Below are 20144 nucleotides of genomic sequence, written 5' to 3'. Positions count from 1 at the left end.
TAGGACTCTGCATTTTTACTGCTGGGGCTCAGGTTCAGTTGCTGGTTGGGGAACTAAGATCCTGCAAGCAGAGTGGTGTGGCCAAAAAAAAAAAAAGATAATATCAATACACTCTTCAAAAACATTCTTAATTGTTCTGAATTATATTCTTAATTAAGTAAAATATGATGTAGCAATGTTTTAGAGTTGAATAATGGCTAAAGCCTGTTGGCATTTCTCTCAGGATGTTTACTTTAGTGATTGTAGTATGTCACTTTTTATGTGACTTTTGTTAATTAATGAGGAAATGTTTAGAGAATAATATGATCTTTAAGGGATAAGGATGATCTTCCTTGAAAGCTTCTATATTGGTAATAAGTTTTATGAAGAAAAATAAAAAATGGAAAAGAGGAATAATCTGTAGATTGAAAGATGTTAGTTATATGAAGTTTTACAGAAATAGGAAAGGCTAAACTATAGAGCCTAAGGATGTATCGTTAGATGATAAACAGTAAGGAAATGTAAGAAAATGATTGCTTTAAAGTCAAATTATGGGTATTTTCTTTTGGAGGGAAGAAGGGGGCCATGCAGAGCTTCTATATTTTGTGTGATTTCTCTTTCTCTCTCTTTTTTTTCCCAATAAAATGATTTTTGTATTTTTAAGAAAAGCTTTTAGGCTACTGATCTGTAGAAGAGAGAGATTGGCTGATCGGTCCCTCCCCCAGGATGTGTATATGTATGCCCTCAGTCTTTCTGATAACCTTAGGATGCACTGAGCCTTAAACCTTAACCATCTCCATCTTAAAGGAGGTAATCTGGAGTAGAATTGGGAATGGGGTTCAGAAAACCATGAGAAAATGTTCCTTAAGATGAAGAAGTTTCTAAAGATAAACTTGGCCTGCTTCAAAATTTTGCTTAGTTGTTTCTTTACAGTCTCCTCTCCATGCCATTAAAAACATATTAGAATAATAATGTAAGAGGTTTAACTTGATATAAGTATACTAGTTTTTAAAGAGTTAATACTGGTTAGCTTAATTACAGCTTGATCTGTTTCCATGCTAGTTGACTTTTTTTTTCCTATCCACTGTAAATCCAGCTTCCATTGTTAATTCATGGTATTGATCATAAGGAGAATCATGGAGCTCAGTATAAATCTTTCTTCTCAATTTTTTAAAAGCTAAGGGTTTAAGTAACTTGCCTGTTAGCAAAGACATTATTAGAGAATCATATGTTATGACAAGAATTTTATTTTGATTTTTTTTTAAAACATAACCTTCACTTTGTTTAATGGGAGAAAATTACCATAGGATTTTTTGTTTTGTTTTGTTAACAGAATAAATTTAAACGTGAAGAGAAAACAAATGGATGGAGAATAGACAAAGCATTCCGTAAGTATTAAGACCTCTTTCACAATGAGTCATTTGGAGATCCCCCAAAATGGCCAATATTTTGTCTTTGGTTCCAGTATGTTTTAGATTTGTTTTATCCCTGTGTTGTCTTAGGAAGAGTAGGACTGGAAAGTTTTCTCTTTAGTATTCAGATCTGGCAGTTGATACAGATATATAGGCAAGGGAATAGCTAAAACTTCAAGAAGCAAGTAAGCAGAGTTCTGAGTTTAAGAAATTAAGAGGGACTGAAGATACTATTTCTAAGTGCTTTTTATTCTGGGGGAATTGTATTGAAGAAAACGTTAATTGTTTCTGGAAGATGTTACGCTATAGATGATTCCTTACCGTGGTAAGTCTGTCATTCAGTCAGTAACATGGACCACTTGCTGTGTGCTAGTCACTGTTGTAGGTGTGGAGGATATCATGGTGAATAGGGCAGATGAGAATTCTGCTTTTAGAGCCTTAAGTCTAATTGGGTGGGTGCGGAATATAGTTGGTAAGCAGGATAATTTCAGATAGTGATTAATTTCTAAGAAGAAAAAAAGAAGAAAGAGGGAGTTAGAGGGTGAGTGTTTAGATTGGGTATTCAGGGAAGTTCTATCTGAAGAGGTGACGTTTGAATTTAGACCTCATTTGAAGTAATGATGGGGACTTCCGTGGTGGTCCAGTGGCTAAGACTCTGAGCTCCCAATGTAGGGGGCCTGGATTTGATCCCTGGTCAGGGAGCTAGATCCTACGTGCCACAACTAAAGATCCCACGTGCTGCAACGAAGATCCCGCACGCGGCGATGAAGATAAATAAATAAATATTTAAAAATACTAATAAAATTTTAAAAATGCACTTAAAAAAGAGAAATGATGTATATCTTTCAGCTTTTAACTAATAGCCTCATTAAAATGAACACTGTTTCTTTTTGAGTCCAGAAGAACTACATCCAGGGATCTGTAAAGAAAAACAGTTAAATGTAGTGTTTAAAGTCGTTCCTGTAATCTTCGTTTGGAATATAATTACCAACATTTCATGATTAATAAATGTATTCAATGTTCATTTGTTGTAGTACTAATATTAGAAAAAAATTATAAAGAAAGGTACTTAGATTGTGTAGCACGTACATTTATCTTAGGAGTAGACACAAAGGTAGATGAGTGAACCCTATACCTTAGCAATGTGGTATTGAGTCCTCAGGAAAACCACTTCCAGGAATGGCTCCTGGAAGATCTGGAATATTGTAGTCCTCAATCCTCTCCATTTTAGAGAAATGGTCTTGAAACTTTTCATTACATTTAATTCATAATAATCAGAAAAGAATCTATAAATCTGTAAACAGTCTTTATGGGGTGTGGAGCCATTGTTAAGACCATTATAATAGAACCTTTAAAATTCACTGTTTGGTGCTTTATAGTGGAAATTGTTTAAAAAAACAACAACCAAAAACTAAAACCCATATGATGTTTTTTATTTTTATTTAATTATTATTATTATTTTTTGGCCACACCACATGCCATGAGGGATCTTAATTCCGCAACCAGGGATCGAACCCGCACCCCCTGCAGTGGGAGTGTGGAGTCTTAACCACTGGATCTCCAGGGATGTCCCCCATATGGTGTTTTTTAGAACTCATGTTTTGAATTCCTCTGAGAACCTTTTTGGATTATTTTAGTGCTGTGTTTTTCAGAATCATTCTTGTGGGAGGTCAGAACAGGTAAAAGCTGGATCCACAATAAAACAGGGCTTTCAAGACTCTCAGGTTTGGGCTTAGTTTCCTGAGGCTAATTTATTTTTGTTTTGGTATATACCTCTTTTTCTGAGGCCATCTTGTAGTCATCTTGTAATCAAAACAGTCTTGGAGCTTATATATATAGAGCACCATTTTCTCTACATTCACTGTATTTGTAGACATAGAGCTGAGGCAAGGATTTGACTCCTGGAGTGGATTCATTCTGGTTTGTTCATAGATTACTCTTTCTGATATAATACTGTTAATGGGTATTTAGTGAGAGTGATCCTGATCAATATTCATTTTCTTCCCTCTTTGCTGATATTTGGAAGAGTAGAGTTAATAGTGAAAGGGTTGTAATAAAATGAGGATGTAAAGTGGTGGATAGGCTTTTGAGGACTTCTTAGTAGTCAGTCCTAGCCTTTTAAAAACGTATATTTGTAATTGTGCACAGTGCAATTTGTAGTTTGAGTTTTGACGAAGAATACATCTGTGTAACCACCACGCAAAACAAGCCATGGCACATTTTCATCACTCCAGAAAGGCTACTTGTTTCCCTTTCTAGTCAATCTCCACTGCTAATCCAGACCCAGGCAACCACTATTTTCATTTGAATCATCATAGGTTAGTTTATCTTGTTCTGAAACATCTTATTCATTGATTCAGACAGTATGTACTCTTTTGTGTTTGGCTTCTTTCACTTAGCATGTTTTTGAGATTCTCCGATATTACTGCTGTATCAGTAGTTCCTTTTTTTTTTTTTTAAACTAATGCAGTTTGTTCCTTTTTATTGCTCAGTGGTGTTCTGTTACATGACTGTACTATAGTGATTAGAGTTGTTTGTCCGTTCTCTTGACGATAGGCCCATTTACTTTTGATGTTATGATGCTTTAGAAAAATTAAAACTTGAAATTTCTTTTCCTTTTTTTAAAATAAAAACTTGAAGTTTCTTTTTTTTTTTAAACAGAGGAAAAGCGCCCTTTTGACTTCGATTTTTTTGCTCATTTGCTTCAGAAAGTTCTTGCTGAAGAAGAGAAAAGAAAACAAAAACCTGTTAAAAATCAGAGTTTAAAGGAGAAGAAGTCCTCTAAATCACGGAAAAATGTAAAAGGTATTTATTTAAAAGAAAGTGTGTTATTTTACTTAATAATAATAGATTTGCAGTATTGTCTCTCAAGTCTTAGGGCGTTCATATGTAGTTTAGGTAGTTGAGATCAGGAGGACACCTGATTGGAGGAAGTGGATTTTTCTTCTATCTTCTAGTTGTTTGGCCACAAGCAGCAGCTCCCTTTTAAATTTTATAATTGGCATGGCTCAGCTATTTGACATCTTTCTTGCATCTAGGGCATAGTTGTGGCTAATAAAGGAGCATTAGAACTTAGGGGTGTCATGTTTGGTTACTTACTGTCATCTTTCTCTGTATAACAAATCTGGCACAAAAGTCTAATATAAAAAAGATGGAACCCTAATAATAACTCGGGCTTGTGACTAAATAGTATTGTTTGATCACAGCTTATTTCTGAGGGTTTTCCTAACTATTTGAATTCTGATCTGAGGACAGTGTTTAGCTACAATCACATAATTTAAGGAATCTTTGAACTACAGGGAACCTTATGTGTTAGTTACATCCCAGCTCCTTTCCTTTTAAAACCCAGAAATATCCTCAGAGGTCCTGAGTTATTCTTTTCCTGAGGTCTCACAGTGTTAGTAGTGGCAGAGGCAGGACTCAGCCTAGGACTGTGAGAGCCTGTGTTGGGGGACCCCAAGGGTACCCCCAGGTTCAATTATTTGCTAGGACTCACAGGATTCAGCATATACTTGTACAAATAACTGAGATTTATTGCAATGAAAAGATACAGAGCAAAATTGGCAAAGGGAAAAGACACATAGATCAAAGTCTAGGGGAAACAGTTGCAAGCATCCGAAAGTCCTCGCCCAGTAGAGTCACACAGGGTGTGCTTAATTCCCCGACAAGCAGGAATGAGCTATGTAAAAAGCTGTCTACCAAGGAAGCTTGTTAGAATGTTAACACCTGAGGTTTTTATTAGAGGTTGGTCACCTAGACACTTTCTTCCTGGTATGTACCAGAATTGAAAACTCCCAGAAGGAAAGCAGTTGTTTAGCATAAACCACATCGTTCGTTTAAACAGTTTAGGTACGGCACGCCACTTTTGTCAGTTAGGCTGGTGGGAACTCTCCCCAAACCCAAGTTTCCAGACACAGCCCAAGGGCCAACCTTTTAAGCAGGCCTCTCAAAGGAGAGCAGTGAGGCCTGCTTTGTTGACTCTTCTGCACAGAGTCAATATACAACTTCTTTTTCTAGAGCATAGTGCCCCTATTTTTTAAAAGTAGTATTGATGACTGCAAAGTTATTTATTTATTTTTTAAGATATGTCTATTTCATTCTCTAGTTAATTTTTTACTTACATAACCCTGGGAAATTAAAATAGATATATTAACCTTTCAATAATCTTGTGATTACTATGTTATGGTTGATACCATAAGTAACTCACTGTATCTTATTTAATGTGGGAACTTTTCAGGTACTTTGTTACAAGTATCAGACTTAAAAACTTCATTATTATTCTGATAAAGAATAAATCCAGGGGCTTCCCTGGTGGCACAGTGGCTAAGACTCCACACTCCCAACACAGGGGGCCCGGGTTTGATCCCTGGTCAGGGAACTATGCATGCCACAACTAAGAATTCACATGCCACAGCTAAGGATCCCACCTGCCGCAACTAAGATCTGGTGCAACCAAATAAATAAATAAATATTAAAAAAAAAAAAAGAAATCCAGCATATTTTCTTGGTTTAAAAATCTTATTTTGACTTTTTTTTGGATAAAAGTAAATGACATTGTATTTTATTATTTTTGTTTTTTAAAAATGTAATTCATTATTTTCATTATTTGATACAGTTAACTATTAATATACCTTCAAAGAAAGGCGCTAGAAATTGTTTAAAAATATTTGTTAATAAGGTTGTTCATTGAAAAACAAAGGATACAGAAAATAAAATTCTTGAACTCTCTCTCATACCTTGCCCTCAAATCAAATTCTTCAGCTTTCTTAGGGATAATTATTAGTAAACTCTTTTTTTTTTTTAAGTAAAGTCTTTTCTATGCCTATATATGTGTATATATCTTAGAGTATATGTAATTGTTTTTCTTAGAAGTGAGATGATACATGTATATTGTTCTGCAACTTGATTTTTTTCATGCAGCAATATTTTTTGAAATCTTGTACATTACTACCTGTAAACCTACCTCATTATTATTTGCTGCCTGCATTTCTATAGCATAAATGTATTATGACTTATTTAGTCACTCTCTGTTGGACAGTTTAGGTTGTCTTCAAATTTTTGCTCAGACATCTTTAAGTATTTATCTTCTCCACCTTTAAGAATTTTTTTGTAGGTTGTTTTTATATTTATAACAATTTCTCTTACTTTCAGTGAAAAAAGTTGCCAGTGAAAGAGTTGATGATGACCCAGATGAATCTGTGAGCCCTAAAATTTCAGACACAGAAGGATCTCAAAAGGATGCTCAGACAGTTGAAGAACAGTCTCTGATTTTATCAGGACAGGATTCAGAACAGAATGCATTAGAACAAGACATAAATCAAAAAAAAAGAAGAAAGAATCAGGATAAAGGTGGTGAACAAGAAGTAAATCTTTCAGAAAATGCCACTGTTCAGCCAGGTTCTTCTAAAGGAGAAAAACACAAAAGTAAGTTTATTATATATTTTAATAGCCCCTGTATTACTTGTGAAGACATGTACACTAATATGATGTATAACTTAACTGTTTTCCTTCTGGATAGTGTCAACTAATAGTGCTTATTAATTGCTTCTATATACACGGTACTGTTAAACCCTTTTAATTTAGAGAAAAAAAAGTTTATTGTTAAAAATAAGTGAAATGGGGAAATTTTTCCCTAAAATTTGTTTCTGAGATGTGTTACTTCCTATGTACTCACATTAACAATGATTCCAAGTCACATGTATATAGTTAAATATGTATTGTGTCTGTTAATAAATCGTAGGTTTTCATGTTCTGCCTCTACAGAGCACCTCTGTGAACCCAAAATAAGTTGTTTAATTTGTATAAAATGTACTAGAATAAGTATTCCTCTCATTTTTCTTTTTTTGAACTCCATAGAATGCATACATTTTGATACTTATAAGTTACTAGGAAATGAGAGCTAAGAGTTTAGGGAAGTCTCGGTCTCTTTCTTTGAGAGTTCATATATAGATAACTTAAAGCAGATAACCAAGTGAGGAGAGGATAAAAAGATAGTAGCAGACCAGAACAACTTTTCTGTAGAATTTAAATTTTATGTGGTTCAGCTTCACTAATAAGATTTTAATAAGTGAATCGTGATAGGTAACATAGTGCGATTTCTAGGCATCATAATATTATGCTTTTTTGTGGCTTACTGTTAAAGACATAACATATAAAGCAGAATAGCTCAACTATTAAGAAATTGGACTTTGGGGCAGTTTGTTAATCATTACAGTACAGTGTTATATGTAAATTCCTTTGTACTTTAAATATATGTTTTTGCCATATTCTTTATAATAATATGCATTTTGTATTAATAGATAAATGCCTGCCTTTAGGTCCTGAGATAAATGAAGATGAAGGCAATAAGGAACAAGAGCTTCCCTGTGTACAGAACACAGAAGACATTGTGGGTTTATCCTCTAGTGAAAAGGTGGAGAAAGGAACTGACCCTATTCTTTCATCAAGGTATTTTCTGTATCTTTACTCACTTTTTCTACCTCTTCTATCAGTTACTAAAGGAGGAGTGAGAAATCTACCTGTAATTGTGAATTTGCCTATTTCTTTTTCCAGTTCTATTTGTTTTTCTTCATGTCTTTTGAAGCTTCTTTGTTAGGTGCGTACATATCTAGGATTATTGTACCTTCTTGGTGAAATCACCCGTTTATCATTCGTTGATATCATTCTGGTATTGCTCTTTGTTCATATGATGCTATGCCACTACAGCTTTCTTGTGGTTAATGTTTGCATGGGTTTATCATTTTCTGTAAAGATTTTCTCTTGATTTTTGGTTTTCAGCAATTTGAATGTGATGTATCCTGCTGAGGTTTTTTGTTTCTGTTTTTTGTTTGTTTTTACTTATGGTAAAAAAATACATAACGTGAGATCTACTTTTCTAATGAGTTTTTAAAATGTATAGTGTTGTTAATTATGAACATAGTGTTGTACAGTGGATCTCTAGAACATTTTCATCTGGCATGACTGAGACTATATCTATTGAACAATAACTCTTTATTTCCTCCTTACCCCAGCCCCTGGTAACCACCATTCTCCTTTCTGTTTTTGTGAGTTTGGTTACTTTAGATACTTCATATAAGGGAAATCATATAATATTTGACCTTCTATGAGTGGCTTGTTTCACCTATTGTAATGTTTTCAAGGTTCATCCATGTTGTAGCACATGACAGAATTTCTGTTTTTATGGTCGAATAACATTCCATTGTATGTATATGTCACATTTTCTTTACTCATTTATCTGTCAATGCTCATTTAGGTTGTTTCCATCTCTTGACTATTATGAATAATGCTGCAGTGAACATGGACGTGAAGTTATTTCTTTGAGATCCTGTTTTCGGTTCTTCTAGATAAATACCCAGAAGGGGAATTGCTGGATCATATGATAATTCTGTTTTAAATTTTGGGGGGTGCCTCCATACTGTTTTTCATCATGGCTGCATTTTACATTCCCACCCACAGTTCATAAGGATTCCAGTTTTTCCACATTCTTGTCAGCATTTATTATTTTCTGTTTTAAAAAAAATTAATATATCTCTTATACTTAATATATATTTTTAATTCATTATATATAACAGCTCCTAACAGATGTGAGGTGTTTTGATTTGCATTTCCCTGATGATCGTGATGTTGAGCATCTTTAAATGTTGGTTGTTGGCCATTTGTATGTCTTCTGTGGAGAAATGTCTGTTCAGTTCCTTTTCCAGTTTTTAAAAAATGTTAATTTAATTTTATTTTTTGGCCATACTGTGTGGCATGCTGAATCTTAGTTCCCCAACCAGGGATTGAACCTGTGCTCCCTGCAGTGGAAGTGTGGAGTCTTAACCACTGGACCACCAGGGAAGTTCCCCTTTTCCAGATTTTTGAGTTATTTGTTTTTCTCTTACTGAGTTGTAGGAGTTCCTTTTATATTTTGGATATTAAGCCCTTATCCAGTATACGGCTTACAAATCTTTTCTCCCATTCCATAAGTTGCCTTTTGACTCTTGACTTTTTCCTTTGCTGTACAGAAGGTTTTTAGTTTGATATAGTCCCATTTGTCTATTTTTGCTTTTCTTGCCTGTGCCTTTTGTGTCATGTCCGAGAAATCATTGCCAATACCAATGTTATAAGCCTCCCCTCTATGTTTTTCTTTAGGAGTTTTATTCTTTAAGGAGTTACCTTTAATGCAGTGGGCCCAGGTTCAATCTCCAGTCAGAGAACTAAGATCCCACAAACAGCTGAAAAAAAAAAAGTTACTGTTAAAAAAAAATTATTCTAAAGCTAGAGTAATTAAACAGTGTGGTACTGGAAAAGGACAAACAAATTGAATGAGAGGAACTGGATATAGAATCTAGGAAGAGAAATTTAGGAATCTGCTATATGGCAGAGGCAGCATTAGAAATTAGTGGGTAGGGACTTCCTAGGTGGCTCAGTGGTTAAGAATCTACCTGCCAATGCAGGGGACACGGGTTCAATCCCTGCCCCAGAAAGATACCACATGCCACAGAGCAACTAAGCCCGTGTGCCACAACTGTTGAGCCTGTGCTCTAGGGCCCGTGAGCCACAACTATTGAGCCCACGTGCTGCAACTGCTGAAGCCCACACACCTAGAGCCTGTGCTGCGCAACAAGAGAAGCCACCACAATGAGGAGCCCACACACCACAATGAAAAGTAGCCCCCGCTTGCTGCAACTAGAGAAAGCCTATGTGCAGTGTCAAAGACCCAATGCAGCCAATAAATAAATAAATAAATAAATAAATTTATAAAAAAAGAAATTAGTCAGTAAAGACTGAATTAACCATTCATTTAATCATGCTTAGATATGAAAAAGATAACAGTAGATCCCTGTTATACCCCATATACTAACTTCCTCATAGATTAAAGACTATATATATAAAGCAGATCTTTAAAACTTTTAGGAGAAAATGTAGAAAAATATCTTTGTGATATCAGGGATTTCTTAAGATATACAAATTACAAACTTTAAAGGATAAAATTGATAAATTCAACTTCAGTAAAATTAAATACTTCTGTTGAGAAAAGGCTCCATGAAGAAAGTAAAAGCATGCTACTGATTGGGAGGTTTTATATGTGATATCTAACCAAAAAAGAATATGTAAAGAGTGCTGGGAAAAGACAAACACCCAGCAGAAAAAAAGAGCAGAAAACAAAGCATGGCTAAGTGTGAATTTGTGTTGAAACTGAATGCTGGTTAGTACATGATCATCATTTATATTGTTGTTAGTTGAAGCATTTCATAATACAGCCGTCCTATCCTTGCATGGTATAGTGTTAACCGCAGCTTGTGCATGTTGGAACCATGTCCTTAATATCTGTGACTCCTGGGTTACACAGTACTGTGCAAAGCACAGACTGCCGATAAAAAGTTTAATTGACAGATAGATACTATGATTCTACACATACATTTAATTTGTGAACTCCATGTAGTTAAGAGTTTTTCATTTTGTGACTTCTTAAGCACTTTCCCCGTTCATTTGTGGCTGTTACTATTCCTAAGGTATAGTGTTTTAATAACATGGTGGGAGAAGGTTCATAGAGAAACCAAAATATCCATTTTGATTATTCTGTGATATGAAGGATCATCTTCTAAAGTTTTGGCTTTGTGTATTTTAAAAAATCTTTTAAATAATTAGTATAAGATGTGTATTACTAAGAGTTCTTTTCCCCTGGTATGTTTTCTTTTCTTTAGTGGTCAACAAGATGCCGTATCAGTAGCAACTGAGACTTCAGAATCAAGTACTTCAGATTTGCCTTCATCAGAAGGTGGAATTAGAGCATTGTGTGAGGTGAATAATGCTGAGAGTAGTTGTACAGAAGAAAGAAATGTTGACCAAAAAAATAAATCACTGTAAGTATTTTACATGGTAGGATTTTAAAACTTATTTTCAAAATTTCGATAATTTATCGGGACTTCCCTGGTGGTCCAGTGGTTAATTAAGACTCTGCGCTCCCAAGCAGGGGGCCCTGGTTTGATCCCTGGTTAGGGAACTAGATCCCACATGCCTCAATGAAGATCCCGCGCATGGCAATGAAGATCTTGTGTACTGCAGCTAAGACTCAGTACAACCAAATAAGTAAATAAATAATTTGTTTTGATAATTTATCGTCATTTAAAAAAAATGATAATAATGTTGCTTCCTTTAGGGATTAGGAGGGGACTATAGCCATTTAATATGTAATTGTACTGTGGTCTTAGTGACATCAAGGTTTTCACTTTATATTTCATTATAGAAAGATTGTCTTTTTTTAAAATTAATTAATATTTTATTTATTGGCTGTGTTGGGTCTTCGTTGCTGCTCACAGGCTTTCTCTAGTTGCAGTGAGCAGGGGCTACTCTTCATTGTGGTGTGCAGCCTCCTCATTGTGGTGGCTTCTCTTGTGGAGCATAGGCTCTAGGTGCGTGGGCTTCAGTAGTTGTGGCACATGGGCTCAGTAGTTGTGGCTCACAGGCTCTAGAGCGCAGGCTCAATAGTTGTGGTGCACAGGCTTAGTTGCTGCGTGGCATGTGGCATCTTCTTGGGACAGGGATTGAACCCGTGTCCCCTGCATTGGCAGGCAGATTCTTAACCACTGCACCACCTAGGAAGTCCCTAAAGCTTTTTTTTAACTTTTATTTTTGTGAGTTCATATCCTTTGTCCAGTTTTCTAATGAGTTATTGGTATTATTTTGTAGGAGCTCTTTACATTTTAGGGACATTAGCCTTGTAATATGAGTTGTAAAACATGCTTTCTTGGTTTGTAGTTTGGTTTGACGTATGTTTTGGCCATGTAAAAGTTTTTGATTTTTATGTTGTCAAATTTCTCTCTCTCTCTTTTTTTTTTCTTTTATGGCTCCTGATCTTTTAATCAAGTTTTAGAAAGGCTTGCCCCACTTCAAAGTTATAAAAGAATTCATTCATGAATTCTATGATTTCAATTAAATCTTTGATCCATTTGGAATATATTGTGAGTCCAGTGCAAGGAAAAGAGCTAATTTTATTTTATTCCCCAATATTACCAGGTTTCCCATCATCATTAATTTAATTTAATATTTATTTAAAAAAATATGTTATTTTTGTGTTCATCTTATTCTCACTATTTTGAAATGCTAACTCTATTGTATTAAAATCATATGCATTTTCAAGTCATCATCTCAGTTTTCTTTTGTTTCATATATCTGTTATTCATGTGTTAGTACCACAGTCTTTTAATTATTGGTGTTGAGTATATATTTTTAACATCTGATAAAACAAATTAGTTACCCTTCATTGCTCTTCTTGTTAAGTTTTCTTTGCTACTCTTATTGTAAGTAAGCTTAAAGGAGTTCTTTTCTAGCTCTGAATGGATTTTTTAAAATTAATTAATTTATTGGCTGCATTGGGTCTTTGTTGCTACACACTGGCTTTCTCTAGTTGCGGCGAGTGGGCGCTACTCTTCATTGTGGTGCGTGGGCTCTTCATTGTGTCTTCTCTTGTTGTGGTGCACAGGCTTCAGTAATTGTGACACATGGGCTCAATAGTTGTGGCTTTCGGGCTCTAGTGCACAGGCTCAATAGTTGTGGTGCACAGGCTTAGTTGCTCCGCAGCATGTGGTATCTTCCTGGGGCAGGGCTGTAGAGCACAGACTCAGTAATTGTGACCACAGGCTTAGTTGCTCCACGGCATGTAGGATCTTCCCAGACCAAGGATCAAACCCGTGTCCCCTGCACTGTCAGGTGGATTTTTAACCACTGCACCACCAAGGAAGTCCCTGAATGGATTTTTAAAGAATTTTTCAGAATTTCTTTTGAATATTCTTGCATGTTGCTACAATTTAAATAATGTTAATTTTCTAGGGAAACTGATCAAACAGAAAATATTAAACCCATGACAAGAGGACGACTCCAGAGACCCAAACCCAATTTATCAAGGGCAGTTGGGAAGAAATCAGTTCTTTCACAAGGTAAAACAGATGCAGAGAAGAAGAGTTTACATACAGAAACTTCAGTTGAAAAGGTAAGGAGTAAGAGACTTACTGGAAGTTAAAATTATGTTTTTTTTCTAAATAGTTGAGAATAAAGATGTTCAACTTGTAATTACAAAGTAATGCTGTTGATAGTAAAGCCAAGATATAAGAACTTCACACATTAATATTAAATTTGTCTTAATGGTTTGTGTTTATACGTTTTCTTTAGAATGTAAGATACATGATTTCGAACATCCTTAGTAGTGACAAATCTGTCTTTTGTTTACTTATATAAAATTTTTTTTCAAAATATTTTTTGAACCAGCTATAATAAAATTTTATCCACACCCTCTTATCTAAACTCAGATATATTCCTCTATTTGTCCTATATAAACTTTATTTCTCTTTTTATGTAAGTAAACATTTCTGTAGTTCTTAGTCATAACATATATAACATTTGAAACTTTTTTCTCTGAAACTGTTCATTTACACTTTCTTGGGGTTAATTGATCTTTTTAATGGCTGCATCAAGGTAACATTATTAATTTACCTACCCATTTCTCTAATGTTTAGCTTGTTTCCATTTTTCAACCCTTGTTGGTAAAAGCAATTTTGTAAATATAGGCAAAGAATAAATTTCCAGAGGTGGTGGGATTAATGGGCCAACGTATTTTAAATATTTTTTTTGGTTCTTGTTATTCATTGTCAAACTGACAGTCAAAAAAAAAGAATCTTGGGAATTCCTTGGCGGTCCAGTGGTTAGGACTCTGCAGTTTCACTGCCTGGGCCCAGGTTCAACCCCTGGTTGGGGAACTAAGATCCTACAAAAAAAAAAAATCTGTTTACATTGCTATAAGTATTAAATGAATGTTCCTGTTTCCTTATATCCTTAGCAGCATTATATTACTAAAAATGTTTTATTTTTGCTAAAATAATTTAAAATTTTAGTCTGCTTTTTTCTTATGTGAAGTCTTTTTTATCTTATCTTTTATAATATAGATATATTATTATAATAAGATTTTTATAAATTCCAGAAAATTGGGAAAATACAGATTCATGTAAAAATTAAAGCAAAAATTTATGTATTTTTTTGGGCTGTGTAGTGTGGCATGTGGGATCTTGGTTCCTTGACCAGGGATTGAACTTGTGCCCCATTCTTAAATATTGGACCTCTAGGGAAGTCCCAAGAAAAGTTAATTTTATTATCCACATGCAGCCACCTTTTATATATCCTTGCAGCTTTTCTTTTATAAAGTTAAGTAGTAGTATTAATTCAGTTTTCTATGCTTCTTTGGCATTTTAACATTTCATAAATATTTTTCCATATCATTAAATATCTTTTGAAAACATGCTTTTTAGTGACTTCATAATATTCTGTCAATGGGTATAACTGAATTTATTTAACCGTTTATTCATTATTGGATATTTTGTCAGTTTACAGTGTTTGCTGTTTTGCATAATGTTCCAGTTAACATCCTTGTACTTAAATCTTTGTCTAAAAATTTTCTTAGAGTCTGAGAATTGATATTATTGGGTCAAAGAATATGAACATTAGTAAAGCTCTTGATTCATATTGGCAAAAGACTTTCCAGAAAGGATATACCAATTTGTGCTTCTGTCAGTAATGTATGAGATTATATGTTTAAAATATTCTCACCTGCGTTTATGACTTTAAGAGTACAGAAAGTGAAATTTTATTGTTTTAATTTCCATTTATTTATTTATTACAAAGTTTGAACTTTTTATGTTAAGTAGATTAAACATAAAAAATTAAATTCGTAGAATCACATGGAAAAGGAGAAAATGAATACACTTAGTATTTCTGGAATGGAGAATACAGAGAAAAAGAACCTAGAAGCTGACACTGTATCCAAGTAAGTATTTAGGAAATAGAATAAAAATAGTAACTCTTAGGAATGATTGTAATGACTTGTTTTCTACCTGATAATGTCTGAATTTTATTTTCAGCTAGTGTACCTCAAGTCCATTTTTTTTTTCTCAAGTCCATTTTTAACTATAGGGATTGCTGAAACATTTTAATAATGCTCTTTATGCTTGGTTTTGTAGAAATAAATTATGATATGGTTCAGCTGGTTAGCAATTATTTTTCTCCCTCAAGTTACTAACAAGATTTTAACAAAGTCTTGTTAGATAAATTAATGGTTATGATATATGTTTCTGGATAATTTTATTTATAGCAAGGGGTTTCAAAAGGGACTATTTAGGGGAATTCCTTGGCGATCCAGTGCTTAGGGCTCTGTGCTTCCACTTCAAGGGGCACGGGTTCGATCTCTGGTCGGGAAACTGAGAAGATTCTGCATGCTGCAAGGTGTGGCCAAAAAAAAAAAAGTGAATATTTAACTTGGAGTGGAGATCTAGAATAGGCCTTGCTCCAATATAAATCTGAACCAGTCGATTCTGGACTGTATGCTTATGTCATAATCTGTGTCCAGTGCCCTGGAAGTGTATGTTACACAGTGGTGTCCTGAGTGGGAAATAGTATTCCATGCTTGTCAGGTATAGGTTTTTCTAATTTTGTGATGAAAATTTGACTTTAAAATGCTTTATTATAGTCATTCTTCTAGGACTATGACTGTTTAGAGAGTTAAGCTACAGAGGTATGTGTATCTTTTGAGGGTGTTCTTAAGGACACTTGTGAATTATTATATTGAAGTGTTTATCAGCTAACAAAAATAGTGTTTTAGAAAAGTTCTAAAAAGTTTTCAGGTTCTAAAAGTTTCAAGTTCTATTATTTTGTATTCCAAATGCTTTATTTATTTATACCTGGGAGAAGGGAATACTGAAAATAAGCATGTATGTAATATACAAGTAATCATGTGACTTCAGAATAACCATTGATTTTATTCCTTTGTAATTACTCTAGTTTGAGTGAAAAAATTTGTCTGCAGGAAGATGATCAACCAAAGGCTTTCAGACCCGCACGACTAATGAGGGGCCTATTGCAAAGGCCAAAGCCAAATGTAGGTAAAGCTGCTGGAAGAAAAGAAGCTCTTACATCACAGGAAAAAACTGGGGCCAGTGTAGAAAAGAATGAAAATGAATCCTGTATTGATAGAGATGTAAGTACTCTGATGCTTTCCAGTTTTTTATTAAATACGTAAGCCTCCTTTCATCCCCTCTTTTAAACAGCAGTACTACACAATTATGTACACTAATTTTTAAATTTGATGGTCACATATCAAAGCCAGCAGCTTTGGTAATTGTGAAGGCACTTAGCTCTCTGCTCTGTGGGTTTTAAGCATTTGTATGATGAACCATCTGCTTTCACCTTACTCATGTTTGAACTTGCCTTCCCCTATCACTCAGCAGGTGTTTGAATTATACTTCCCTTTTGAAAAATAGCTACGTATATGAATTTTAACACTGACTTAAACAAAATAAAATGTTAAAAGCTCCCTACTAAAATATTCTAACAGCAAAGATTATAAATTTTAGATTATTTGCATAGTAACTGGATTTTGTGATAAGAGTTGGCATAATTTGAGATTTGAATTTCTTTTGTTATAATTCCCAAGGCCTATAATATGATTATAATAATCAAAAAGATTTAGAAAGACCCCAAGGGATAATTTTTTTAAGCTTTTTATTGAAGTATAATTGCTTTACACTGTTGTGCCAGTTTCTGCTGTACAACAAAGTGAATCCCCGTATCCCCTCCGTCCATGACTCCTTCCCACCCTCGCTATCCCATCCTTCTAAGTCATCACCCATCATCGAGTTGATCTCCCTATGTTATGCAGCAATTTCCCACTAGCTATCTATTTTACATTTGGTAGTGTGTATGTGTCAATCCTACTCTCTCACATCATCCCCGCTTCCCCTTCATCCCCCACCCTGTGTCCTCAAGTCCATTCTCTACATATGCATCTTTATTCTTGCCCAAGGGATAATTTTAACAGATGAGGCTGAAGCAATTACTTGCTTTCTGATTGGGAGGAAAAGAATAGGGGCTTTGAGATGAGGTAAAAAGTGTGGCTTATGAAATTTTCTATATCTAAAGAAAAAACATTAAAAAGTGCCCCTTAGCAAATTCTCTGGCAGTCCAGTGGTTAGGACTCCGCGCTTCTGCTTCCACTGCAGGGTCCCTGGGTGAGATGTTGCAAGCCCGTGCAGTACAGCCCAAAAAAAGTGCCCTTTGAATATCAGTTTATAATTTTGAAATGTTTACCATTTTCCTTGTAGTCAAATTGTACATAATTTTCAGTGAAGTCTTTTATAAATGGGTGTTTCATTGTGAGACCTAAAACTTTTAAAAATCTGTGTTTGTTGTTAAGACTCCTGAACAAATAGAAGATCAGTCATGTAAACATTTTGAGTGTGAAGACATCACATCACAATCTGAAAAAGAAGATACTTCTTTTCAAAATGTGCAGTCAGATGAGCTCAAGGCTCTTAATGAATGTCTAAGGTAAGCATCATCTTATTGATGATATATTTGAATTGTATGTGAAGTTTTAGACATTGTTAATCATTTTATGAAAACAGTAGCAAATCAGACTGCTTTGTTATCTGTATATCAAATGATATAATATTTACAAGTATACATTCACCTTTCAAGGCAGTTTATAGTTTATATGTCATTGCCTTCATGTTGATGTCTCACTTATTGGTATTTTGATGAATTGATGTATGCAGTGCAAATTAGACCTTGAATTCACATGGATAGTATTATCACTTTACATGCATATTAAATTACATGTCTATATCCAAATGTGAAAATGCTACTTACTTTCTTAATATTTGTTTCTTTGGGATTAGATTGATCACATATTTACCTTTATTTAAGGTTTACATAAATTTTATGTAAAACTCACATATAGAAATCCATACTTCTCACAGCCAGAGCTGTCTGTATGTATTATTTCCACTCTGGAGGATACCAGACCAGATCAATGGAATTATTGGTATGTTATAAAAACTTTTTTCCTTTTGGGAATGTTCAATGCACAAAACTAGTGAGAACAGAATAACAGACTCCCATGTACCTACTATCTAGTTTCAACAATTATTCATATTTTACCAATCTTTACATTTAAAGTCTGGCCTACTGTATTCTTTATTATAGCTGTGTGAGCCTGTTTAAATACTATCTAACCTGAGAGTGAAAACCAGGTTCCTGAACTACTTGAAAGATCTTTATTAGAAGACAGAAAAATTCCTTTATTCCTCTCTTCTTTCTCTATTCCTTTGCTTCTTACTCTCCTCTGTATACCCACTTCCTACACCCCCAGCCTGTTTTACTGCTTTGCCACAGAAACTCTGGGTAGAAGCCTGTACAACTGCATTACTTGTTACATATCTCTGATACAAAGATTAATTATAGATATCTGACAGTTCTGATATTTTATTTATTTATTTTTTTCAGTTTAAACCAGACTCCACTTTCATGTGGCTCAGGAGAAAACTGAGTTTTCCCTGAGTGGCCTTTGGGTTTTAGAACCCTGGTGGATATTGTTCAGAACTAATATCAAGTCTGATATCAACAACTTTCCTCTCCAAAGGCAGTGAGTGGCCTTTCTGGCCTTTGAATCTCCAGTATTCGTAAAAACAATTCTAAGGTTCTGTGTTTTATCAAATCATATGCCTATTTATATCCAATAGGCAGTTTCCCTCCTCTCCACTCTCAAACACTTTGAACTGTTCAAGATGCTATGTAAGAGAAAGAGATAATAGAGAAAGAGACTGAAATGAAGACTGCATTAAAAATTCTACTTGATCTGATAGGTTAGCAAATATGTTTTAGAAACATGCTCTTCTGGGCTGATTTTGCATCCTACTTAATATAACTATTTTGAGGTTTGTGTCATGATTGGTGAGTTATTGGTGAGTTATGAAAGTTTATAAATATTTTCTAGGTTCTTAAACTGTATTTTAGAAAAACACATCTGTGGACCCTGGAACAGATTTATATTTTGTGTCCATTCCTTCTCTTACCTTCTCCAGTTATGGTCTTTTTTTCTTTACTTTTCTCTTTAAATTATGTGACCTGAGGAGAGAGTTGTGGATTCCCTGTATGTTTTAAATTGAGAAATAATCTAGTTCAATTGCATATCTGATTTCCAATCTCAGACACTGCCTTTCAGTTAATTATGCAGCTGATATGAGCTCTATGATAGAAGGTCTGCCTTGTTTACCATTGTAGTCCCAGTTCATAGCACATGCCTTCCTGGCATGTAATACATGCTTAGAACTATTTGTTGAGTGATTGTTCATGAAGTCCAAGTAGTGTGATGTTTTTTATCAAAAGATCCTCTTATTACTTAGAGACAATCTAAACACATAGAACATAATCGTAATATTGCATATTTGTATTTTAAAATCTGAATTGATATTGAAGTAACAAAATTATGAATAAAGCCTTTGCTTAAAGCATTTATTTGTTTTAAGAATATCCTGGTATTTGAGAATTCCCTGGTGGAATTCCCTCAGCACTTCCACTGCAGGGGGTGCCAGTTTGGTCCCTGGTCAGGGAACTAAGATCCTGCGTGCCATGCAGTGTGGCCAAGAAAAAAAAAAAAGAATATGCTGGTATTTGAAGTTTGACTCTATGAAGGCAGTTTATCAGCACTAACCACATTAAATTTCCTTTATCATTTGGTATTAATTTTGCATTGAATGTCATCAGTTGCTAAAGTTAATGATCAGTATGAAACACCTCAGTTATATAAACAAGCACAATTTGAAAAGCAGTCTGGTTTTTAAAGACTGCCCTTGTGTTATCAAAATTTGCATTATAAAAAACAGTTGTTTCAATGAAGAAGGATAAAGACCTAGACAATTTCAAATAAGCAATAGCAGAGTTTTTAATTTT

The 20144-nt window shown here is 34.4% G+C and overlaps 1 protein-coding gene across 5 annotated transcripts in view; it reads left to right on the top strand.

The window, feature by feature from the left end:
- BDP1 (B double prime 1, subunit of RNA polymerase III transcription initiation factor IIIB) overlaps positions 1-20144 on the top strand; it is an 85835-nt gene that overhangs the window by 17694 nt on the left and 47997 nt on the right. For 3 of the 5 annotated variants that reach the window (XM_057741516.1, XM_057741489.1, XM_057741525.1), the window contains exons 8-16: positions 1313-1367; positions 4053-4196; positions 6543-6815; positions 7691-7838; positions 11078-11236; positions 13203-13362; positions 15095-15186; positions 16197-16392; positions 17608-17741. In XM_057741516.1, coding sequence (XP_057597499.1) covers positions 1313-1367; positions 4053-4196; positions 6543-6815; positions 7691-7838; positions 11078-11236; positions 13203-13362; positions 15095-15186; positions 16197-16392; positions 17608-17741 — 1361 coding nt within the window. The remainder of the gene's footprint in view (positions 1-1312; positions 1368-4052; positions 4197-6542; positions 6816-7690; positions 7839-11077; positions 11237-13202; positions 13363-15094; positions 15187-16196; positions 16393-17607; positions 17742-20144) is intronic. The other 2 variants (XM_057741498.1, XM_057741506.1) reach the window with 2 other exon arrangements.

This window comes from Hippopotamus amphibius, chromosome 1 (assembly GCF_030028045.1).
Source record: "Hippopotamus amphibius kiboko isolate mHipAmp2 chromosome 1, mHipAmp2.hap2, whole genome shotgun sequence".
In the NCBI taxonomy this organism is placed as follows: domain Eukaryota; kingdom Metazoa; phylum Chordata; class Mammalia; order Artiodactyla; family Hippopotamidae; genus Hippopotamus; species Hippopotamus amphibius.
This window is presented reverse-complemented; position numbering and strand designations above follow the sequence as displayed.